Source organism: Polyodon spathula, chromosome 17 (assembly GCF_017654505.1).
Source record: "Polyodon spathula isolate WHYD16114869_AA chromosome 17, ASM1765450v1, whole genome shotgun sequence".
In the NCBI taxonomy this organism is placed as follows: Eukaryota; Metazoa; Chordata; class Actinopteri; order Acipenseriformes; family Polyodontidae; genus Polyodon; species Polyodon spathula.
In genome coordinates, this window is record NC_054550.1 from 35,899,536 (window position 1) to 35,925,754 (window position 26,219).

Sequence of the window (26,219 nt, forward strand, 5' to 3'; positions counted from 1 at the left end):
ACAGTAATAATAATAATAATAATAATAATAATAATAATAATAATAATAGATATATTTTCACAGAATACAGTCCGTGGTGTGTGTGGGGGGGGGGGTAAAATAAAACAAGACAAAGTGTCTCAAAAAGAAATGGAGGGGTGCATGATTCCTGTCACGCTGGGCTTTGCAATGAAACTGCAGGACTTCTAGTGTAAGGGCTGTGTCTCCTGCAAACCCAGATACAAAAAAAACTCTAATTATTCTGCACACATCCCATTTTTTCTGTCATAAAATGTATTTCTAAACCATTGTGAATATTGCAACAGCTGCTCAGGGTTAGACACTTCTGAGTCCAGGGATTGGGAACTCCTCTTCTTTAGGGATAATGATGAAAGGACCAGGTGGCAGGAATATGAGCTGTCAGACACGCTGCAGAATCTGCTGTGAATGATAGATCACACTGAGCTGGAGCTCTTCAGGCAGCTCGTTAATACCTTACTGCTCAAACTCCTGGCTCCCGACCGTTTCAGTAACACCAGGATTGAGCTCTGAACCCCAGGGCTGGTGTGAGTCTCTAACCCTGGCGCTGTTACTGTGGGAATGTGCGTTTGAGAGTTGGGAGTGCGCCGGCCAGTGTGAGGGGTCAGGGGTTGGGGTCAGGCCAGCGGGATGGACACGGCTCCATTGGCGCGGCTGCGGCTGCGCGTGTGCACGCTGGACTCGGACAGCTCCTCGCCGGGCTCCTCCCCCTTCTTCTCAGCGAACGTAGACAGGAAGCGCAGCGTCATCGAGTCCCACTCCTCCGGCAGCAGCAGCAGCAGGAATCCCAGGCAGATGATGAAGGAGGCGGCCAGGCGGACCACATTGAAGATCACCTCATGCTTCAAGACATCCACCGCTGAGAGGGGGAGAGAGGGGGAGAGACACCGAGACAGTGTGAGAGAGGGATGGAGGAACCACACTGAAGATCACCTTGTGCTTCCACCGGTGAGAGGGAGTGAGAGAGGGGGTGTTTGTACCTGCGTTGCCTGGCACACTGAGCAGGGTGCCGATAGAGATGAGGATGGGATAGGTGAGGACAACCCCTACATTCACCAGGATGTTGAACACTGCAAAGAGAGGGGGGGGGGTTAGACAACCGCTCCCAGAGACACACACGCACACACACCCATGAGACACACTCACACTGTGTCACTGTCTCACATGTTTGTGGACGGTACCATAAGATTACAAATAAAATGTCGGAGTTCAAAGCCTCAATTTTTATGAAAAGTCTGTGTCATTAGCGACAGATGGAGAGCTACAGTGTGAGGACTCCTCCTCTCCCCGGCTGATATGCATAATATATATATATATATATATATATATATATATATATATATATAGTTATATATATATCCACACCAGCCTTCTATAATATTTTCATATTGGAGCCAGAGCCCTGCCGCCCCACACAGTAAAGTATTGGAAGTTGAATTTATAATGCTACGTCCCACAGGTGCTGCAGGTCAGCGCGGGGACTTACCCAGCCAGAGCCCTGCCGCCCCACACAAGTACCCCCAGGGCAGGGCGGAGAAGGAGCCCCAGTGCTCCACCTTGGTGAAGAAGAGGATGAGGGGGATGCAGGAGATGAAGATCAGGTTGAAAAATCCCAGGGTGGAGAAGAAGTGCGCTGCCTCGCCCAGGTTGGCACTGCCCAGGAACATCTTGAACAGGACCTGCCAGAGGACAGAGGGACAGAGGGGGGGCAGGGCCTCTGAGAGAGAGGGACTGTCCCCTTATAGAGGGAGGCAGGGGAGAGAGAGGACCCTGGGATAGAGGGGGTGAGGGGAGAGGTGAGGGGGAGAGAGAGGGATAGGGGGAGAGAGGGGGACAGGGGGACACTTCCCTAATTAGACACAGACATTTTGTTTGCGTTACTGATTGTGATCACGTTGACGAAGTCTGTTCCCGGCACAGTAAGGGTTAACACTCTCACCTTGTAGAGTGCTGATGTGGAGGCGGAGCCTACCGCCAGGGCCACGCCTATGATGGAGTCTCCATGGAAACCGTCTGCGTATGCCATCATCACAATGCCCGTGATCGCCATGATGGCTGCCACTATCTGTGGGCAGAAGCACAGGACAGAGTATTGTGGGATAGCAAGAGTCCTCCAGTCAGCTCCAGCTCTGTTTTATTGATCTTAATAAAGACGCTCAACTGGAATCATTGCAATCAGAAGAACGCACTGAAGGGACTGGCAGGCACTGCTAGAGAAGGACTTTACTGGTATAGTTAGTAAGCTTCCTAAAACAAGCAGAAACCACAAGAGAGAAGAACAGGGAGCACACTTGATAGCGTGTTAAAGAGGAATGACATGCTTAGAAAACTGGGCAAACTGAAAGTGTTTCTTTACTCCGGGAGCCTGACAGTAAAGTCCGGAACTGTTTGGACATCTTTCTGGACTGGAGCGAAACGCTTGCTGTTTGAGAGCAGGGTCAGGGTCAGAGTTCATGAGGTCTAGGAAACAGATTGATTAAGCACTCGCTCTAATGATGTGGCTGGGTTAGGTGCTCCCTCCCTCACCCCTCACCCTGATGCCCATGAAGCGGTCCTTCAGCACGATCCAGGACAGCAGGAAGACGAAGGCCTTGTGGCAGCAGTAGAGCGCCGACACATCGGTGGCGGTCAGCTTGCGCAGAGCCAGCAGGTACAGGTAATTGGTGAGGGTCCACAGGATAGAGAAGGGGGCTGTGCGCTTCACAAAGAGCTTGAGCGTCAGCCCGTCCTCGCCAAAAATACGACTGCACTCCCTGGGGGGATAGGGGGGAGGGATTAGATTAGGGTTCGGGTTCGGTTTAGGGGGGGGAGGGGGGCAGGGATTAGGTTCGGGTTCGGGTTAAATACTCGCCAGGAGAGAGGAACCCACCGGAATTTCTGGATGGGGGTCTGCTTGGGGCTGCCTGTGACCAGGTGCCCAGAGTAGTAGATGGGGAAGAAGAGGATGTTCCAGTTGGTGCTGAACCAGGTCATGAAGAAGGGGCAGGAGAAGGACTGGAAGGTCAGCTTCATCACCTGCGTCGTGCCTACCCAGGAGGAGGAGATGGAGAGCACCACCAGCAGTGAGCCCAGCACCCTGAGGGCAGTGCAGGCACAGGACTGGCACTGTGAGGGAGCTCCAGCTGCTTGACTGCCTGCTGTCTCTGCAGGGGAGTCCAAGCCATCTTCTCCTGCAGGAACACAAGAATATGAGAACATGAGAACATGAGAACATGAGAAACACGAGAACACAGAACATGAGAACACGAGAATAGGAGAATAGGAGAACATGAGAACTTCAGCGATTGTCTGGTACCTGAGAAAAAAAATCCAAGGACATGGGCAACTGAACATCTTGCTCTGCCTGAGCACCTACACTCAACTCACACATCATACCAGGCAGGCTTACAAAGCCAGTGTCTCTGTATTGGATCAAAGTCATGAGACAGTTTCATATTTGTATTTATTCTGAGACAAACCAAAGGACACATGATTATTGATCTGGGCAATGGAACGCGACTGACAGACTTTCAGCAGTGTAGCCTTGAAGAAATCAATCAAGAGCTGAAGCAGTGAGTCTGTCACGAGCGTTTCCCGAAACAAGCCCAGCTTTCAGCCTCCGGCTGCCAAACGCTTCCCTCAGTTCAGCAGAAGGGCCTCGCCTGGGTGGCTTTTTTTCAACCTGTTTTTTTTTTTTTGCAGAAGCTTTTGGATATTTCGTGGCAACTTGCTCAATTAAACCGATCAATCCAACCGGGTTCACCTTATCATACATGATCTTTACCAGCATCACAGCATCACGGCACGATTGATCACAGCATTGCATGACATAGGGGTGCATGTAACATGTGGCGTCACTGTGCTCCCCTGGCTTGTTATGTGTAGTACTCTAGTAAGACCCTTGATGCTGTCTACATCGTTCATTTCCTCTAAGTGCTCACTTCCAAAGGGAAATGTTAAGGGTTGCACAAAATGACGTTGTGATGGTGCTGCTGTTGGCGTCAGCAGCTTTGCAATGAAGACGGTTCCTCTCTGAAGATCTCGTCTTTCCTTTCTTTCAATCGGATACTTCACTCCCTGCCAAAAACACACGCATGCTGCGCAAGGCTGCCGTCCAGAGGGGGTTAAGCACTTTGTTTTGTGTATGTTCAGGCGTTTTCTATTACAAGGCACTGAAACAGAGGCTGAGTAAGCTATATGTGAAAACCACAAGGTGGGGGGGCAGGAGGGGGGCGGGGGGGAAACAGTACCTAGTTAAATCTGCAGTGTTCTACAATCAATAGTTTAGCCTAGCTTTATAAGAAAGAAAGAAAGAAAGAAAGAAAGTTTCTTATATTTATATTCTTATACTTTTGTTACTGATAAAGCTGCATCCTTGTTGATGTCCCACTTTGTTTATATATGCCGTTCCTGTTAAATGGACACAAGATTCTTTTATTTATTTATTTTAACAAAGAAAATAAATCCTACAAAAATGCTACAAGCAGTGCTGTGTGTTACTTAGTTTTCATTTTTGTTAAATAAAGACTTGTGTCAGCTCTTTGAAAATATGATTGTAAATATGTCCCAATATGTCTTCAATTCTGAAATTGTAACGCCACTACAAGCACACCCCAACTACCCCCAAAGGATCAAGATTTTTCTATCCTTTATCTTTTTCTGTTTCAGCTTATGAAGCACAAGTCCCACATCCTGAGGCTCCTTCCCTCTGCGCAGAGGGGGTTGGCTGGGGTCCCAGTGCAGTGCGATCCCGGGTCCCTCAGCGAGCGTGATGCATTACACTGCGCTCCCAGCACTGATCACTTTACACAGGAGCTGGGAGGATGAATCAAGTGTGGTTCTTTTACCCACCTCAGCACTTTCATTCACTCCCCACGGTGTTTCCTGTCGCCTGCACTTTGTGCCAGTAAGGGGGAGACGGAGAGCGGAGAGGGGAGAGAGGGAGAGGGGAAAGGGGCAGTGTGATTGGGGTAGGAGTAAGGGGAGAGTAGCAGTGCGACTGGGAGAGGGCAGGAGGATGGGATAGGGAGAGTGTGATTAGGGTAAGGGTAAGGGGAGAGGGGCAGTGTGATTGATATAGTGACAGGGAGAGAGGGGCAGTGTGATTGGTATAGTGGCAGTGAGAGAGGGGCAGTGTGATTGGTATAGTGGCAGTGAGAGAGGGGCAGTGTGATTGGTATAGTGACAGTGAGAGAGGGGCAGTGTGATTGGTATAGTGACAGGGAGAGAGGGGCAGTGTGATTCGTATAGTGGCAGTGAGAGAGGGGCAGTGTGATTGGTATAGTGGCAGTGAGAGAGGGGCAGTGTGATTGGTATAGTGACAGTGAGAGAGGGGCAGTGTGATTGGTATAGTGGCAGTGAGAGAGGGGCAGTGTGATTGGTATAGTGACAGGGAGAGAGGGGCAGTGTGATTGGTATAGTGGCAGTGAGAGAGGGGCAGTGTGATTGGTATAGTGACAGGGAGAGAGGGGCAGTGGTATAGTGACAGTGAGAGAGGGGCAATGTGATTGATATAGTGGCAGTGAGAGAGGGGCAGTGTGATTGGTATAGTGACAGGGAGAGAGGGGCAGTGTGATTGATATAGTGGCAGTGAGAGAGGGGCAGTGTGATTGGTATAGTGACAGGGAGAGAGGGGCAGTGTGATTGGTATAGTGGCAGTGAGAGAGGGGCAGTGTGATTGGTATAGTGACAGGGAGAGAGGGGCAGTGTGATTGGTATAGTGGCAGTGAGAGAGGGGCAATGTGATTGATATAGTGGCAGTGAGAGAGGGGCAGTGTGATTGGTATGTTCATTTCTCTACCATAAGCCGCCTCCAACGTCGTTTTAGAGAATTTGGCAGTACGTCCAACTGGCCTCACAACCGCAGACCACGTGTAACCACGCCAGCCCAGGACCTCCACATCCGGCTTCTTCACCTGCGGGATCGTCTGAGACCAGCCACCCGGACAGCTGATGAAACTGTGGGTTTGCACAACTGAAGAATTTCTGCACAAACTGTCAGAAACCGTCTCAGGGAAGCTCATCTGCGTGCTCATCATCCCCACCAGGGTCTTGACCTGACTTCAGTGGGCAAATGCTCACCTTCGATGGCCACTGGCACGCTGGAGGAAGTGTGCTCTTCACGGACGAATCCCGGTTTCAACTGCACCGGGCAGATGGCAGACAGCGTGTGTGGCATCGTGTGGGCGAGCGGTTTGCTGATGTCAACGTTGTGAACAGAGAGCCCCATGGTGGCAGTAGGGTTATGGTATGGGCAGGCATAAGCTACGGACAACGAACACAATTGCATTTTATCGATGGCAATTTGAATGCACAGAGATACCGTGATGAGATCCTGAGGCTCATTGTCGTGCCATTCATCCACCGCCAGCACCTCATGTTTCAGCATGATAATGCACGGCCCCATGTCGCAAGGATCTGCACACAATTCCTGGAAGCTGAAAACATCCCAATTCTTCCATGGCCTGCATACTCACTAGAGATGTCACTAGACATGTTTGGGATGCTCTGGATCGACGTGTACGAACGACAGTGTGTTCCAGTTCCCACCAATATCCAGCAACTTCACACAGCCATTGAAGAGGAGTGGGACAACATTCCACAGGCCACAATCAACAGCCTGATCAACTCTATGCGAAGGAGATGTGTCGCGCTGCATGAGGCAAATGGTGGTCACACCAGATACTGACTGGTTTTCTGATCCACGCTCCTACCTTTTTTTTTAAGGTATCTGTGACAAAAAGATGCTTATCTGTATTCCCAGTCATGTGAAATCCATAGATTAGGGCCTAATGAATTTATTTCAATTGACTGATTTCCTTGTATGAACTGTAACTGTAAAATCTTTGAAACTGTTGCATGTTGCGTTTATTTTTTTGTTCAGTGTAAATATCTTCACTAGGAATAAATCCTGGGGAGTATTAGGTGACAGACTCAGATGGACTCGGCAGCATTAGTGTCAACATGCTAGATAAACGCTCTGTGACACCAGGCATGTTGGGTAATTAGTGCCACGGGCAGAACGATCCCTTTGCGCATCCCGTTTATTAAAACTACAGCCTGGTCTTGTGATTCTCTCTGCTGCGCTGTCTCACAGAGATACAGTCATCCTTTACTACCCGCGCTGCAGCAGCTGTCCTTGACTTTACCTGGTGCACGTTTTCATTAAGTTGTTACAACGACACAAATTCATGACTTCAAAAATGAAATAGTGCCGTTTCAGAACTCGCCGATACTTCTGTCACTGCTTGGGCTCCCCGGGGTCAATGAACTGCATCGTCAGCGCGGCTCCGGGTTCGACAACTTACAGCAGGTCACACGGAAATCAACACTGGACTGTCCCAGTTAAGAGTTAAAAGTGACTCCTTCGTAAGAAAACAGCTGCTTTTTTAATGAATCTGTTTTAATGAATCTGTCTTAATGCAGCTGTTTTAATGCAACTGTTTTAACATATCTGTTTTAATGTATCTGTCTTAATGCAGCTGTTTTAATGTATCTGTGTTAATGCATCTGTTTTAATGCAGCTGTTTTAATGCATCTGTTTTAATGCAGCTGTTTTAATTAATCTGTGTTAATGTATCTGTTTTAATGCAGCTGTTTTAATATATCTGTTTTAATAAATCTGTTTTAATGCAGCTGTTTTAATGAATCTGTTTTAATGAATTTGTTTTAATGTATCTGTGTTAATGTATCTGTTTTAATGCAGCTGTTTTAATGTATCTGTTTTAATGTATCTGTGTTAATGCAGCTGTTTTAACGTATCTGTTTTAATGTATCTGTCTTAATGTAGCTGTTTTAATGTATCTGTGTTAATGCATCTGTTTTAATGCAGCTGTTTTAATTAATCTGTGTTAATGTATTTGTTTTAATGCAGCTGTTTTAATATATCTGTTTTAATGAATCTGTTTTAATGCAGCTGTTTTAATGAATCTGTTTTAATAAATTTGTTTTAATGTATCTGTGTTAATGTATCTGTTTTAATGCAGCTGTTTTAATGCAGCTGTTTTAATGTATCTGTTTTAATGTATCTGTGTTAATGCAGCTGTTTTAACGTATCTGTTTTAATGTATCTGTCTTAATGCAGCTGCTTTAATGTATCTGTGTTAATGCATCTGTTTTAATGCAGCTGTTTTAATTAATCTGTGTTAATGTATCTGTTTTAATGCAGCTGTTTTAATATATCTGTTTTAATGAATCTGTTTTAATGCAGCTGTTTTAATGAATCTGTTTTAATGAATTTGTTTTAATGTATCTGTGTTAATGTATCTGTTTTAATGCAGCTGTTTTAATGCAGCTGTTTTAATGTATCTGTTTTAATGTATCTGTGTTAATGCAGCTGTTTTAATGTATCTGTTTTAATGTATCTGTGTTAATGCAGCTGTTTTAATGTAGCTGTTTTAATGTATCTGTTTTAATGTATCTGTGTTAATGCAGCTGTTTTAATGTATCTGTTTTAATGTATCTGTGTTAATGCAGCTGTTTTAATGTATCTGTTTTAATGTATCTGTGTTAATGCAGCTGTTTTAATGTAGCTGTTTTAATGTATCTGTTTTAATGTATCTGTGTTAATGCAGCTGTTTTAATGTATCTGTTTTAATGTATCTGTGTTAATGCAGCTGTTTTAATGTAGCTGTTTTAATGTATCTGTTTTAATGTATCTGTGTTAATGCAGCTGTTTTAATGCAGCTGTCCCACGCTTGTGTTTAAAATAACCGCACTGACGACTAAAAGACAATAAAAAACAAAAGCATTTCTGAACAGGTTTTCAAAACCAAAACAAAATGGAGTAAATATTTTGCCAGTCCCACCAGACTTTTCAACCCCACCAGCATCCTTCAATGGGATAGTTCATTTTGAAAATGAAACACACTGTCTACAGGGCTGGATTAAACACACTGTCACCCCAGCGTGACTACAGGGCTGGATTAAACACACTGTCACCCCAGCGTGACTACAGGGCTGGATTAAACACACTGTCACCCCAGCGTGACTACAGGGTTGGATTAAACACACTGTCACCCCAGCGTGACTACAGGGCTGGATTAAACACACTGTCACCCCAGCGTGACTACAGGGCTGGATTAAACACACTGTCACCCCAGCGTGACTACAGGGCTGGATTAAACACACTGTCACCCCAGCGTGACTACAGGGCTGGATTAAACACACTGTCACCCCAGCGTGACTACAGGGCTGGATTAAACACACTGTCACCCCAGCGTGACTACAGGGCTGGATTAAACACACTGTCACCCCAGCGTGACTACAGGGCTGGATTAAACACACTGTCACCCCAGCGTGACTACAGGGCTGGATTAAACACACTGTCACCCCAGCGTGACTACAGGGCTGGATTAAACACACTGTCACCCCAGCGTGACTACAGGGCTGGATTAAACACACTGTCACCCCAGCGTGACTACAGGGCTGGATTAAACACACTGTCACCCCAGCGTGACTACAGGGCTGGATTAAACACACTGTCACCCCAGCGTGACTACAGGGCTGGATTAAACACACTGTCACCCCAGCGTGACTACAGGGCCGGATTAAACACACTGTCACCCCAGCGTGACTACAGGGCTGGATTAAACACACTGTCACTCCAGCGTGACTACAGGGCTGGATTAAACACACTGTCACCCCAGCGTGACTACAGGGCTGGATTAAACACACTGTCACTCCAGTGTACCTACAGGGTTAAACAACTCAAAGTCAAGCACACTGTCACCTGTCCCTGGCCTCTAGTTTATTATCAGACTCAGAGAGGCTCCTAGTTGAATGATTTTACCCTGTGCCATCACTGGCTGCTTCAAAACTGAAACAGCAAACCTAATCACCATTGATCCAGCCCCCAAAACATCTTCTGCAGGTCATTATTTTTTTTTCTTTATTTATGTATTTTTTAAATTCAAAGAATCAATCAGATGTTTTACGTGAAAAGTATTTGAGCACATCTTAGTATCAAGGTTTAAAAACTAAAAAACAAAATGCATAAAACATAAAAAAACTGTCTGGTATGTCTGGGAGACTTATCTGACTGTCCAGTGTACTGAACGTTCGATGTTTACCTTCAGAGACGGTGCAGGAAAGCACAGAGGCGCTGTAGGATCTGAGGGGTGCCACGCGGGCAGAGTGCTTCTTCATTCTCCCCTGGGACTCCGTGCTCTCCACAGACTCGATCTCTCCGATACGAACAGGCTGTCGAGACTATCCACACACACCACACTGTGGCCCTGAGCTCTCTCCTCACACACCCACCACACTGTGGCCCTGATCGCTCTTCTCACACACCCACCACACTGTGGCCCTGATCGCTCTTCTCACACACACACACCACACTGTGGCCCTGGTCTCTCTCCTCACACACCCACCACACTGTGGCCCTGAGCTCTCTCTTCACACATCCCTGGCACTCGGACTCTCTGACAAGCCTTCTCACTGTCCTCTCTATCTCTCTCTCTCTCTCTCTCTCTCTCTCTCTCTCTCTCTCTCTCTCTCTCTCTCTCTCTCTCTCTCTCTGCCTCTCTCCTGCTCAGTATCTCCCTCTTTCTCTCTGTATCTCTCCTTTCTTTCCTCCTTGCTGTATATTTCTGTCTTTGTTCCCCGTGCTCAAGTTTTTTATCTCTCTCCTCTTCTGTTTTTTTTTTTATCTCCACCTTGCCCTCGCTCCCTCTCTGTTTCTGAGGGCTGTGCTGTTTGGTGGTCCCTCTTGCGTTGTGCTCTGCGTCCAGGTTCAGTGCTCAGTGCTCAGTTTCGCATGCTCCCGCTAGCTCTGTTCTCTCTCCCGGGGAGACTGATATTGCAGGCTGAGTCTGCATTGGAGTTCTGCTGCTACCGAGGCATTTGCTAGCTGCTATAGTCACACATCCAGCCCCGCCCCCTCTCTCTCTCTATAGCCTCCCTTCCTCTGTCTCTCACTCTCTCACTCCCTCTCTTTCTCCCTAGCCCCCCCTCCCCTGGTTCCCTCTCCTTCTCCTGCTCCCAGCAACTCAGCATTCTACTGTTTTTGTTTCAAATGAAATTCAGAGCTGGTAGCCTGCTAATTATGCTTCAGCACACAAAGTGCAATATATTTATAGCAGTATTGTTGTTTCTGCAACTAGAGACAAGGCTACAAAATCCAGGGCTGTTGGAACAAGCAAAAGCTAACAACGCAGAGGTCTGTACGATGAGACACACGAATCCAGCAGAAACTGTCTCTGCTGCTGCGGGAGTGTTTTATGTAACAGTCAGAAAACAGTCGTTCTGTTTGTTTATTGAACAGGATAACAGACAAGTACCACATTGTAAAAACCTAAAAAAAAAACCAGTGAAGCACGGTCATTCGAGAGTCTACAGTATGTACAGGATGTGCACCTTGCTAGATCTGCAAAGTTCTCTCTTTAGAGATGGTGCAAACCCTGCAGTGGAGTCGCTATGCGCTGGGCCAGTGATTGTTATTATACCTGCTGAAGTCAGTAATGGACAGAACAGGTCCTGCAGCAACGGAGCTGCAGGTCAGAGAGTAACCTGTCAATCAGCAGCCTCTATATCCAGCCCCTGAGCGTGGAGCAGCGAGGCTGCGGAGCTGCAGGTCAGAGAGTAACCTGTCAATCAGCAGCCTCTATATCCAGTCCCTGAGCGTGGAGCAGCGAGGCTGCAGAGCTGCAGGTCAGAGAGTAACCTGTCAATCAGCAGCCTCTATATCCAGCCCCTGAGCGTGGAGCAGCGAGGCTGCGGAGCTGCAGGTCAGAGAGTAACCTGTCAATCAGCAGCCTCTATATCCAGCCCCTGAGCGTGGAGCAGCGAGGCTGCGGAGCTGCAGGTCAGAGAGTAACCTGTCAATCAGCAGCCTCTATATCCAGCCCCTGAGCGTGGAGCAGCGAGGCTGCGGAGCTGCAGGTCAGAGAGTAACCTGACAATGGAGCTGCAGGTCAGAGAGTAGCCTGTCAATCAGCAGCCTCTATATCCAGCCCCTGAGTGTGGAGCAGGTCAGAACTCTGCAATATCAGCCACTAGCCTGAGTGCTGCCTGTCTGGCCTGGACCACCCCCACAAACCTGAACACACATTCCAGTGACAAAGTTTAACAATCAAACCTAAACCTCCCTTCTGATTCTGGGACGGTGTCCCAGCGAGCGAGGAGGGGCGCACTGTAGCACTGCTGAGGTACACCCTGAATTCCTGCCTGTCAGTCCCGGTGTAACCCTACAGTGGAAGAAGTAATAGCAAAGCTGGCTCTGCAACAAGAAAGCGCTGCCTGGGAACATTAGCACTAAGGCTGCCGGATGTAAAATGTCACATGAGTACTACCAGGCTTCAAAGAAAGCAAAAAAGCAAGACTAAACTGTACCAGCAAGCAATTAGCGGCGGCCTCCTGTGTAATATTGTACGGGCCGTACTGTAGACCCTGGCTGGGGTCCACGCTCGATTCTGCAGTCGGCAGCATCTCTCCAGTAAAGAGCTGTTCAGGGAAGCCTCGATGACTTCAGTCCAGAAAGAGTTCACTGTGAAAGAGTGGAGACTGCAGCACAGTGAGGCGCAGGATTCATAGGGAGATACAGGAAAGCATGGTGACATGAGGGCTAACCAGGGATTAAGAGTTGTTTGCTGTGACTGTGCGTTCGTCAGCGTAATAATGAGCACTAGTGTCCACGCTGCACTCTCAGCTCTGCAGCGCTGCATTACCAGCACATTAATAATAATGAGCACTAGTGTCCACACTGCACTCTCAGCTCTGCAGCGCTGCCATTACCAGCACATTAATAATAATGAGCACTAGTGTACACACTGCACTCTCAGCTCTGCAGCGCTGTCATTACCAGCACATTAATAATAATGAGCACTAGTGTACACACTGCACTCTCAGCTCTGCAGCGCGGTCATTACCAGCACATTAATAATAATGAGCACTAGTGTCCACACTGCACTCTCAGCTCTGCAGCGCTGTCATTACCAGCACATTAATAATAATGAGCACTAGTGTACACACTGCACTCTCAGCTCTGCAGCGCTGTCATTACCAGCACATTAATAATAATGAGCACTAGTGTACACACTGCACTCTCAGCTCTGCAGCGCTGCATTACCAGCACATTAATAATAATGAGCACTAGTGTCCACACTGCACTCTGCACGCTGCCTATGAACCTTAGCAGTTTGTTTTGGGTTTTCTCAGCTCTGCAGCGCTGTCATTACCAGCACATTAATAATAATGAGCACTAGTGTACACACTGCACTCTCAGCTCTGCAGCGCTGTCATTACCAGCACATTAATAATAATGAGCACTAGTGTACACACTGCACTCTCAGCTCTGCAGCGCTGTCATTACCAGCACATTAATAATAATGAGCACTAGTGTACACACTGCAGCTGTCATTACCAGCACATTAATAATAATGAGCACTAGTGTCCACACTGCACTCTCAGCTCTGCAGCGCTGTCATTACCAGCACATTAATAATAATGAGCACTAGTGTACACACTGCACTCTCAGCTCTGCAGCGCTGTCATTACCAGCACCTTAATAATAATGAGCACTACATTAATAATAATGAGCACTAGTGTACACACTGCACTCTCAGCTCTGCAGCGCTGTCATTACCAGCACATTAATAATAATGAGCACTAGTGTACACACTGCACTCTCAGCTCTGCAGCGCTGTCATTACCAGCACATTAATAATAATGAGCACTAGTGTACACACTGCACTCTCAGCTCTGCAGCGCTGTCATTACCAGCACATTAATAATAATGAGCACTAGTGTACACACTGCACTCTCAGCTCTGCAGCGCTGTCATTACCAGCACATTAATAATAATGAGCACTAGTGTACACACTGCACTCTCAGCTCTGCAGCGCTGTCATTACCAGCACATTAATAATAATGAGCACTAGTGTACACACTGCACTCTCAGCTCTGCAGCGCTGTCATTACCAGCACATTAATAATAATGAGCACTAGTGTCCACACTGCACTCTCAGCTCTGCAGCGCTGTCATTACCAGCACATTAATAATAATGAGCACTAGTGTACACGCAGCACTCTCAGCTCTGCAGCACTGTCATTACCAGCACATTAATAATAATGAGCACTAGTGTCCACACTCCACTCTCAGCTCAGCAGCACATTTACTCAAAACTGCCCTTAATCAGTCGCTTTTGAAGTTCTAGTGGGCAGATTGAATTTGTACTGATATTCATAAGGTGGTGGTCAGAATCACTGTTTATATTGGGAGGGGGCTGCATGGTTTTGCCTTTGCCAGGCTGCAGACATGACTGCTTATCACTGACGGTGTTTGCACAGACAAGGGGAAGAGAGGGAGGGAGGAGGGGAGGAGAGAGGGAGGAAGAGAGGAGGGAGGAGGGGAGAGGAGGGAGAGAGAGAGAGAGGAGAGAGAGAGAGAGGAGCTCTAGAGCTCGTACGCTTCGTTTACAAGTTCCCTGGCTGTTGCTTATCACTGAGAATCATGGTTATTTTAAACAGATACACGTGGGGAGAGAGAGGGAAGAGAAGAACAAGGAGGAGGGAACATGATCAGATTGAGAGGAGGGAGAGAGAGAGGAGGGAGAAGAGGAGGAGCTCTAGTACGCTTCTGCCTCTCCCTCCCTCTATCCCTCCCCCCTCCCCCTCTCCCCCCCTAAACAGATACAGGGGAGAGAGAGGGAAGAGAAACCCCTCTCTCCCTCTCCCCTCTCTCCTCTCCCTCTCCCTCTCTCCCCCCCTCTCCCTCCCCCCTCTCCCTTTCCCATCCTCCGTCCCCCCTCCTCCTCCCCTCCCACCCCCCTTTCCCTCTCTCCTTGTCTCTCCACCCTCTCTCCCCTCAGCTTCTCCTCTCCCTCCTCCTCTCTCTCTCTCCCCTCCCCCCTCTCTCCCTCTCCCCCCTCCCCTCTCTCTCCTCTCTCTCTCTCTCTCTCTCTCTCTCTCCCCTCTCTCCCCTCTCTCCTCTCCTCTCCCCTCTCTCCCTCTCCCTCTCTCTCCCTCTCCCTCTCCCTCTCCCCTCTCCCTCCCCTCTCCCTCTCTCTCCCCCCCCCTCTCTCCCCTCTCCTCTCTCTCCTCTCTCTCTCTCTCCCTCTCTCCCTCCCTCTCCCTCTCCCTCCCCTCCCCCCTCATCGAGGAGAGAGGGATAGGGCAAGGGGGAGAGATCGGGAGCGGCTGCCAAATGAAGAGGAGAGGGGGGAGGGATCCCCAGCCCCGAGGGGATTCTCTCTCCCCTCTCTCTCTCCCCTCTCCCTCTCTCCTCCCCCTCTCTCTCCTCTCTCTCTCCCCTCTCTCTCTCTCTCTCCCTCTCTCTCTCTCCCCTCTCCCTCCTCTCTCTCTCTCTCTCTCCTCCCTCTCTCCCCCTCCTCCCTCCCCTCTCCCTCCCCTCTCTCTCCCCCTCTCCCCTCTCTCTCTACCCCTCTCAAAAATCTTCCCCTCTCTCTCTCCCTCTCCTCTCTCCCTTCCTCCCTCTCTCTCTTTTCCTTCTCCCTCTCATCTCTCTTCCTCTCCCCCTGTGTTGGCATGCCAGTCTCGCTCCTCAATAATGCCACCTGCCTGTCTCCATTAGGACCCCATCACAACTCGCACACTTCCTCTCGCTGCACAAATGAAGGGAAATGGAGGGGTGGATTAGCTAAGAAACACCTCCGACCCCACCAGGAACCGATGGAGAGACAGCAAGCGCTTTCACATTGACAGGTTCAATCCGAGACGAAATTGTTTTACCGGGGTGAACTCAGCCTTGACAGAAAGTAGGTTGACAATTTTCAACCCAGGACGAAGCGCTCACCTCGGGTTGAAAAATGAAATATGAATGCTACAGGGTCACGCTCGCCTCGGGTTGAAAACGCGCATGACGGTACCCGAAAACTAACGTCAAGGGGCAAGGTTTGCAGAAAGGTATATTATGTACTGTAGATTAGAGTTGAAAGGTACTTTTTATATTAATGTAATATACCAATATATAGTTTTAGTATAGTAATGTAGTAATGGCCACGCCCATTTTGTTTACTGGAAGTGGTTTACACATTTACAAAAATAATTCTGATGTAAACATGGCAGCCATACTAATTCCACTTTGCTGTGCTTTTATAAGGAAGGTGATCACGTGGCTCCATGTCCAGCGAGCAGTTCAGGCTTTTCAACTCACACCCCAGTGCATTCTGGTAAGTGTAGTCCTGCTTCTCTCAAAGGAATGAATGGTACCTGAGACAGGTTTAACAGACCAAAATGCATTGGGGTTGTGAGTTGAAAAGCCTGAACTGTACCAAACTGTCCAGCTGAACAAAGTGCCATATGGTCACCTTATTGCCAGGTCCTTACACACCGGGCTGGACACAGCAAGGGACCTGCCAGGTCTCGAAAGCTAGTGTTCAATAAGCAGTGAAACACGATCCACTCTGAATCACCTCTCGTCATTAATTTTGATTAGCTAGAGGTAACAAGAACAACGCCTTTCACAAGATCATTAATTCTTCAGTATGCATAGTCTGCCCCCCAGTGACTACAACAGAAACTGACACTGAATTTCAAGCTTGTGTGGTTGCTGTGAAAAATGATCCTGTGATTACTTCTAATAATGTAATTATACTGATATTAATATCTTTACTATCAGTTTAATTGAATTCACTTTAAATGTAATTATTTAAACTTGATTCTTTATTTTGCTCTTATTTGAATACAGATCTTATTTTCTACTGATTTTGCTGAATTCCCAGTGTTCTGGAATTGATCGCTTTACCCCAGTGTTCTGGAATTGATCAATTTACCCCAGTGTTCTGTAATTGATCGTTTTACCCCAGTGTTCTGGAATTGATTGCTTTATTGTGATACACAAAGGTATGTGAACTCTCCTGATATGGGCCAATGTGATATTTAGTGATATTGTGCAATGTGATATTGCCCCCCAGTGATACAACAGAAACTGACAATGTGATATTTAGTTGTATTGTGCAATGTGATATTTAGTAATGTATTGTGCAATGTGATATTTAGTGATAATTGAATTCACTTTGTGATGTAATTGATTTACTTGACAAATGTGATATTTGTACTGTACTTTATAACCGCTCGTGTTCTGTAATGTGATGTGATATTGTAATGTGATATTGTACAATGTGATATTTAATGTGTGATATTTATGTGATATTTTGCAATGTGATATTTAGTGATATTGTGCAATGTGATATTTAGTGATATTGTGCAATGTGATATTTAGTGATATTGTGCAATGTGATATTGTGCAATGTGATATTAAGTGATATTTTGCAATGTGATATTTAGTGATATTGTGCAATGTGATATTTAGTGATATTGTGCAATGTGATATTTAGTGATATTGTGCAATGTGATATTTAGTGATATTGTGCAATGTGATATTTAGTGATATTGTGCAATGTGATATTTAGTGATATTGTGCAATGTGATATTGTGCGATGTGAATGTGATATTTAGTGATATTGTGCAATGTGATATTTAGTGATATTGTGCAATGTGATATTTAGTGATATTGTGCAATGTGATATTTAGTGATATTGTGCAATGTGATATTTAGTGATATTGTGCAATGTGATATTGTATGTGATATTGTGCAATGTGGCTAATGTTTATTTTTAGTGGTATTGTGCCATGTGAATTGACCCATATGTGCTATGTGACAATTGCGACATGTGATATTGTGCAATGTGATTTTGATATTGTGTGCAAAATTGATATTTAGTGATATTGTGCAATGTGATATTGTTTCAATGGTGATTTTAGTGAGTCTTTTGCAATGTGGATATTGTTATTGATATTTAGTGGTATTGTGTGCAAATGTGATAGGTTGTTCATTGTGATACATTTAGTGATATTGTGCAATAGGTATGGGTGAGTGATATTGTGTAATGTGATACTTTGTATTGTGATATTTTGTAACAGCTGTAAGTTGCCCTGGATAAGGGTGTCTGATAATAAATAAATAATAAATAAATAAAAAATAAATAAAAAATAAATAATAATAATAATAATAATAATAATAATAATAATAATAATAATAATAATAAAATAATAATAATAATAATAATAATAATGTTTTCAAGCTCCAGCGTGGAATCTGTTGTAAGGGTATAGTGGGGTGAACCTGCACTTGTCTATCTGTCTCTTTACCCCAGTGTTCTGGAATTGATCGCTTTACCCCAGTGTTCTGGAATTGATCGCTTTACCCCAGTGTTCTGGAATTGATCGCTTTACCCCAGTGTTCTGGAATTGATCACTTTACCCCAGTGTTCTGTAATTGATCGTTTTACCCCAGTGTTCTGGAATTGATTGCTTTATTGCAAGACACAAAGGTACAGAACTCTCCTGGCTTGGGCCCATTATCTGACAGCTATGGAGCTCCCATTAACCTCTAGGGTTACTGGTCACCTAAACGGGTGACAGCAAACAAGAGGCATACTTTAACACTTAGAGAGGTGACAGCAAACAAGAGGCATACATTAACACTTACAGGAGTGACAGCAAACAAGAGGCATACATTAACACTTACAGGAGTGACAGCAAACAAGAGGCATACATTAACACTTAGAGGGGTGACAGCAAACAAGAGGCATACATTAACACTTACAGGAGTGACAGCAAACAAGAGGCATACATTAACACTTACAGGAGTGACAGCAAACAAGAGGCATACATTAACACTTAGAGGAGTGACAGCAATTCACTGTGAGGTTCGTTACACGTTGCCAAACACCTGTCACCCCTGAGATGAATTCAAGAACCCCTAGTTTGAAAACAACCGTCACACCTGAGATGAATTCAGGTACCCTCATTTTGAAAAACGCGGCTTCATCATCGCTTTTATTGAATTTCTCTTTCTCACTCTGTTCATTTAAATACATGACCGCAAAATCACATGCAAACAGCAGCACTGAACGTTGCCCAAGGCATTGTGCTGCAGGCCTGTCCTCACGGTGCAGTTCTACGATTCTCCCACACGAGGGCACTATAAGACTGCTAATCTGCAAGAGGAAATGTATTTATTCTGTTTACACAACAGGGACCCTCTGTAAAAAGGAATACAACCTCCCCTCTCCTTTTCCCCCTGAAACCTCAAGTCTGATGATTTGCTAAGTTGCTAAATTACAAAGCCATTTAATATTCTTATAAACCACTGGATTGCATTACTATCGGATATTCATGCAACAGAGGAGCCACGTATTAAAATGTTTTATTATTGTTTTAATTCATGAGTAAATCTGTTTGTTAGGAATAGAGCATATTGTTGTGAATAGGTTGAGAGAGAGATAGAGAGAGAGAGAGAGACAGAGAGAGTGAGAGAGAGAGAGAGAGAGAGAGAGAGAGAGAAGGGGGAATTCTCTCTTCCTCACATTCTGTCTTCACACTCTGCTATAATTTGGCTGATCAGTTCAGTGCAGATCAGTTTTTATTTTTATTTTAGAGCCCCACACTGCATATTGTGTGCTGAGGTCTTTTCATAGAGATTTTGTTGTGCTGTTTTTTGTATCCTTGCATGGGCTGTCACTCACGGCTGTGCGGTGTCTGGATGAACCGTGAAAGGCCTGGCTGGTTGGCTCACGTTTGCAGAAATACACAGCGATGACTCTGTGCCACTCCTTTTATGAAGTATTTTGCCTCGTAAGCAGTGGGCAGGACAGAATGAGCCTCGCCATTGTGCAACACAGACAGCTTTTCATCATAGCTGGTGTTGTGCCTCTTAGAAACTCAGGGGTCTTCACAATCATCTTACGTTTTGTAAAGTTCACCGTGAACGTTATTGTTATTATGAATGTCGTTGGGATTGTTATTATGAGGTAGATGTTGGGATTGTTATTATGAGGTAGATGTTGGGATTGTTACCTGGGATTGTTATTATGAGGTAGATGTTGGGATTGTTATTAAGAGGTAGATGTTGGGATTGTTATTATGAGGTAGATGCCAGTAGATTCTGGGAAGAGGTGGATGTTGGGATTGTTATTATGAGGTGGATGTTGGGATTGTTATTATGAGGTAGATGTTGGGATTGTTATTAAAAGGTAGATGTTGGGATTGCTATTAAGAGGTAGATGTTGGGATTGTTATTATGAGGTAGATGTTGGGATTGTTATTATGAGGTAGATGTTGGGATTGTTATTATGAGGTAGATGCTGGGATTGTTATTATGAGGTAGATGTTGGGATTGTTATTATGAGGTAGATGTTGGGATTGTTATTATGAGGTAGATGCTGGGATTGTTATTATGAGGTAGATGCTGGGATTGTTATTATGAGGTAGATGTTGGGATTGTTATTATGAGGTAGATGTTGGGATTGTTATTATGAGGTAGATGTTGGGATTGTTATTATGAGGTAGATGTTGGGATTGTTATTATGAGGTAGATGTTGGGATTGTTATTATGAGGTAGATGCTGGGATTGTTATTATGAGGTAGATGCTGGGATTGTTATTATGAGGTAGATGCTGGGATTGTTATTATGAGGTAGATGTTGGGATTGTTATTATGAGGTAGATGTTGGGATTGTTATTATGAGGTAGATGTTGGGATTGTTATTATGAGGTAGATGTTGGGATTGTTATTATGAGGTAGATGTTGGGATTGTTATTATGAGGTAGATGTTGGGATTGTTATTATGAGGTAGATGTTGGGATTGTTATTATGAGGTAGATGTTGGGATTGTTATTATGAGGTAGATGTTGGGATTGTTATTATGAGGTAGATGTTGGGATTGTTATTATGAGGTAGATGTTGGGATTGTTATTATGAGGTAGATGTTGGGATTGTTATTATGAGGTAGATGTTGGGATTGTTATTATGAGGTAGATGTTGGGATTGTTATTATGAGGTAGATGTTGGGATTGTTATTATGAGGTAGATGTTGGGATTGTTATTATGAGGTAGATGCTGGGATTGTTATTATGAGGTAGATGTTGGGATTGTTATTATGAGGTAGATGTTGGGATTGTTATTAAGAGGTAGATGTTGGGATTGTTATTATGAGGTAGATGTTGGGATTGTTATTATGAGGTAGATGCTGGGATTGTTATTATGAGGTAGATGCTGGGATTGTTATTATGAGGTAGATGGTGGGATTGTTATTATGAGGTAGATGCTGGGAGTGTTATTATGAGGTAGATGTTGGGATTGTTATTATGAGGTTAGATGTTGGGATTGTTATTATGAGGTAGATGTTGGGATTGTTATTATGAGGTGGATGTTGGGATTGTTATTATGAGGTGGATGTTGGGATTGTTATTATGAGGTGGATGTTGGGATTGTTATTATGAGGTGGATGTTGGGATTGTTATTATGAGGTGGATGTTGGGATTGTTATTATGAGGTGGATGTTGGGATTGTTATTATGAGGTGGATGTTGGGATTGTTATTATGAGGTAGATGTTGGGATTGTTATTATGAGGTAGATGTTGGGATTGTTATTATGAGGTGGATGTTGGGAGCCCTCACAATAGCAGGCCTTCACCCTGGAACACACCTACAACACTCCTCCTATCACGAGGTTGGGATGCTATTCCATCGTACGGAATGTTGGGATTGTATACTCCACCTACAACCCTAACTATAATACTATTAATGACGGTACAATGTTAAACATAGTCGATACTTTATGCTACGATGTTGAACATTGTTTACTCAGGAGGTAAGATGCGGCAGGATGGATTGTTATTATGAGGTAGATGTTGGGATTGTTATTATGAGGTAGATGTTGGGATTGTTATTATGAGGTAGATGTTGGGATTGTTATTATGAGGTAGATGTTGGGATTGTTATTATGAGGTATGATGTTGGGATTGTTATTATGAGGTAGATGTTGGGATTGTTATTATGAGGTAGATGTTGGGATTGTTATTATGAGGTAGATGTTGGGATTGTTATTATGAGGTAGATGTTGGGATTGTTATTATGAGGTAGATGTTGGGATTGTTATTATGAGGTAGATGTTGGGATTGTTATTATGAGGTGCTGGGATGTTGGGATTGTTATTATGAGGTGCTGGGATGTTGGGATTGTTATTATGAGGTGGATGTTGGGATTGTTATTATGAGGTAGATGTTGGGATTGTTATTATGAGGTAGATGTTGGGATTGTTATTATGAGGTAGATGTTGGGATTGTTATTATGAGGTAGATGTTGGGATTGTTATTATGAGGTAGATGTTGGGATTGTTATTATGAGGTAGATGTTGGGATTGTTATTATGAGGTAGATGTTGGGATTGTTATTATGAGGTAGATGTTGGGATTGTTATTATGAGGTAGATGTTGGGATTGTTATTATGAGGTAGATGTTGGGATTGTTATTATGAGGTGGATGTTGGGATTGTTATTATGAGGTAGATGTTGGGATTGTTATTATGAGGTAGGATGTTGGGATTGTTATTATGAGGTGGATGTTGGGATTGTTATTATGAGGTGGATGTTGGGATTGTTATTATGAGGTAGATGTTGGGATTGTTATTATGAGGTAGATGTTGGGATTGTTATTATGAGGTAGATGTTGGGATTGTTATTATGAGGTATGGTGGGATGTTGGGATTGTTATTATGAGGTAGATGTTGGGATTGTTATTATGAGGTAGATGTTGGGATTGTTATTATGAGGTAGATGTTGGGATTGTTATTATGAGGTAGATGTTGGGATGTTATTATGTAGATTGGGATTGTTATTATGAGGTGGATGTTGGGATTGTTATTATGAGGTAGATGTTGGGATTGTTATTATGAGGTAGATGTTGGGATTGTTATTATGAGGTAGATGTTGGGATTGTTATTATGAGGTAGATGTTGGGATTGTTATTATGAGGTAGATGTTGGGATTGTTATTATGAGGTAGATGCTGGGATTGTTATTATGAGGTAGATGTTGGGATTGTTATTATGAGGTAGATGTTGGGATTGTTATTATGAGGTAGATGTTGGGATTGTTATTATGAGGTAGATGTTGGGATTGTTATTATGAGGTAGATGCTGGGATTGTTATTATGAGGTAGATGCTGGGATTGTTATTATGAGGTAGATGCTGGGATTGTTATTATGAGGTAGATGTTGGGATTGTTATTATGAGGTAGATGTTGGGATTGTTATTATGAGGTAGATGTTGGGATTGTTATTATGAGGTAGATGCTGGGATTGTTATTATGAGGTAGATGCTGGGATTGTTATTATGAGGTAGATGCTGGGATTGTTATTATGAGGTGGATGTTGGGATTGTTATTATGAGGTAGATGTTGGGATTGTTATTATGAGGTAGATGTTGGGATTGTTATTATGAGGTAGATGTTGGGATTGTTATTATGAGGTAGATGTTGGGATTGTTATTATGAGGTAGATGTTGGGATGGTTATTATGAGGTAGATGTTGGGAATTGTTATTGTATACTACTGAGTGTAACGTTAGTAACGGTAGGATGTTAGTGGGGGCTTATTATGAGGTGATGTCCGGAGTTTGGGACTTGATTGGGGGGGGATTGTTATTATGAGGTAGATGTTGGGATTGTTATTATGAGGTAGATGTTGGGATTGTTATTATGAGGTAGATGTTGGGATTGTTATTATGAGGTAGATGTTGGGATTGTTATTATGAGGTAGATGTTGGGATTGTTATTATGAGGTAGATGTTGGGATTGTTATTATGAGGTAGATGTTGGGATTGTTATTATGAGGTAGATGTTGGGATTGTTATTATGAGGTAAGAAAGTTATAGATCAGCTGGGCGTGCGTGGACACAGTGACAGACCTCTGACTCACTCCACTCTCCTCTGACATCAGGTAGAGGATTTTTTCATCTTGCTAGTAAGAGCCAACAACACATGAAGCTAACGTCAGCACAGACCTTCCACAGTCTTCAGGCCATATTGCATTGCCAGCTTCGATACTATTCAGAGGGGAGAGGGAAAGAGATTACTCTCAGCTCTAGACACTACCATACTGCCAAATGCTGTCTCCAGCACAATTGTGATAATAACGTGACAGTGTGCTATATATTGTATAGCCGTATTGATTAGATACTCTAATTGTTTTTGAAGATCATCCCACTAAGATTAGCTGACCTGTTCACTTATTGTTTGGGTGTATATACAGACTCAGTCGTGTAACCTGAGATTGAATAAGTACCGACAATCGATCTCGTTACAAACTCTCTCTCTCTCTCTCTCTCTCTCTCTCTCTCTCTCTCTCTCTCTCTCTCTCTCTCTCTCTCTCTTACCTAATCGCGCTTTTATATGATCTACATTCAGCAGATCGAGAAAGCGAGCCCTCCTCAAACACACGCGTGCTTCTCGTGTCACTGTGGTGCCAAACACACGCGTGCTTCTCGTGTCACTGGTGCCAAACACACGCGTGCTTCTCGTGTCACTGGTGCCAAACACACGCGTGCTTCTCGTGTCACTGTGGTGCCAAACACACGCGTGCTTCTCGTGTCACTGGTGCCAAACACACGCGTGCTTCTCGTGTCACTGTGGTGCCAAACACACGCGTGCTTCTCGTGTCACTGTGGTGCCAAACACACGCGTGCTTCTCGTGTCACTGGTGCCAAACACACGCGTGCTTCTCGTGTCACTGTGGTGCCAAACACACGCGTGCTTCTCGTGTCACTGTGGTGCCAAACACACAACACGATGAATGAGCGACACCGTCCACTCGAGTGCCCTGTTCCACATATACAGCTATCAATAGAGACAGAGAGATAGACATCTCCTGCTGCTTTAACCTCCACTCTAATAAAGCCGAGTAGGGCACTTACTCTTATGGCTGGAGTAGCCCGGGTAGTAGCCGTAGTACCCAGTGATCCTCAGGATCCGGTCTTCAATGGTGAGCACTCCATTGGTCGGGGGTCTGACGACTTCAGCAAGACAAGGGCGGCCGTCCGGCTCGCTCTCCGGCCGGGAAGGGGACCCCTTGCCCGGGAGATGCGCAGCTGTTTTTAGCGGCTGCAGTCCGAAACTCTCCACCTCTCCGTCCCGGCCACTACCGCCGGTAGTAGCCGTGCTGACCATCGCAGGTCCGGCCAGGCACAGGGCAGGATGTGGGGGCTCCGCGCTCACCATCCGGACACAGTCAATGATATCAACGCGGGAGAAGAGCGCAAGAAGAGACCCATTCCTACACACTAGCGCTCCGCAATGACAGGAGACAGAGAGTGACCGGAGAGGGGACGGTGGGGAGGTAATGTGTCTATGTCGCCGCCAGAGGGCGCCCCTCATCCTCGCTTCACCTCTTATCCAAATGCATACGGTTTAGCGTTGCCTGCTGCTGTTTTGTATCCCCTGTGCAATTCAGTGTGGCGCAGCGTTTTAACGATGCCAGTTCTGTTGATTATGAGTGTCACCACTGCTCTTACACAAATTATAATTTTATTATCAAACATTACATTAAAACTGTCGCATAAGATTGTGTTGAATTCTTAATCAGGGTTATATTGTGTCAGGTGTGTTCACTACACAGCACGCCAAAACAATGTAATAATAATAATAATAATAATAATAAATTCCATGCCTTTTCCATACATTTTTTACATAAAAGAAACGCATATTTTAATTTGTTATAATGTATTTTTTTTGTTTGAAATTACGCCAAAGGGTTGGAGCGTGTGAGATCAGTGTGTATGAGTGTGGATCAGTGTATCAGTGTGTATCAGTGTGTGGAGACGCAGAGATCAGTGTGTATCAGTGTGTATCAGTGTGTATCAGTGTGTATCAGTGTGAGTGATCAGTGTGTATCATGTGTATCAGTGTGTATCAGTGTGTATCAGTGTGTATCAATGTGTATCAGTGTGGATCAGTGTGTATCAGTGTGTATCAGTGTGTATGTGTGTATCAGTGTGGATCAGTTTGTATCAGTGTGGATCAGTGTGTATCAGTGTGTATCAGTGTGTATCAGTGTGGATCAGTGTGTATCAGTGTGTATCAGTGTGTCTGGAGACGCAGAGATCAGTGTGTATCAGTGTGTATCAGTGTGTATCTGTGTGGATCAGTGTGTATCAGTGTGTCTGCACAGTTAGATCAGTGTGTATCAGTGTGGATCAGTGTGTATCAGTGTGTCTGGAGACACAGAGATCAGTGTGTATCAGTGTGTCTGGAGACGTGGAGATCAGTGTGTATCAGTGTGTCTGGAGATGTGGAGATCAGTGTGTATCAGTGTGGATCAGTGTGTATCAGTGTGTATCAGTGTGTCTGGAGACGTGGGGATCAGTGTGTATCAGTGTGTATCAGTGTGTATCAGTGTGGATGGAGTGTGAGATCAGTGTGTATCA

The 26,219-nt window shown here is 44.9% G+C and overlaps 1 protein-coding gene across 2 annotated transcripts; it reads right to left on the reverse strand.

The window, feature by feature from the left end:
- On the reverse strand, window positions 1–25,107 carry slc35f4 (solute carrier family 35 member F4). Of its 2 annotated transcripts, none has more exons than XM_041275432.1 (7): window positions 24,711–25,107; window positions 2,888–3,188; window positions 2,552–2,771; window positions 1,958–2,083; window positions 1,505–1,697; window positions 999–1,088; window positions 1–877 (listed from the first exon to the last, which is right to left on the reverse strand). In XM_041275432.1, the coding sequence occupies exons 1-7, from the start codon at window positions 25,012–25,014 to the stop codon at window positions 636–638; spliced, it is 1,476 nt and encodes a 491-aa protein (XP_041131366.1). In that variant the 5' UTR covers window positions 25,015–25,107; the 3' UTR covers window positions 1–635. The 2 variants fall into 2 exon arrangements, with proteins under 2 accessions (XP_041131366.1, XP_041131367.1); XM_041275433.1 differs by lacking the exon at window positions 24,711–25,107 and adding an exon at window positions 10,068–10,436 and having other exon boundaries at window positions 7–877.
- Between the last annotated feature and the right edge of the window lie 1,112 nt (window positions 25,108–26,219).

Bases quoted from the DNA above. Each gene is read 5' to 3' on its own strand.
- slc35f4 (XM_041275432.1), bottom strand. From the start codon at position 25,014: ATGGTGAGCGCGGAGCCCCCACATCCTGCCCTGTGCCTGGCCGGACCT. The intron at 2,772-2,887 runs GTGGGTTCCTCT...CTATCCCCCCAG, and splicing joins ACCCCCATCCAGAAATTCCG to GGAGTGCAGTCGTATTTTTG. The intron at 1,698-1,957 runs GTGAGAGTGTTA...GTCCTCTGGCAG, and splicing joins CCACATCAGCACTCTACAAG to GTCCTGTTCAAGATGTTCCT.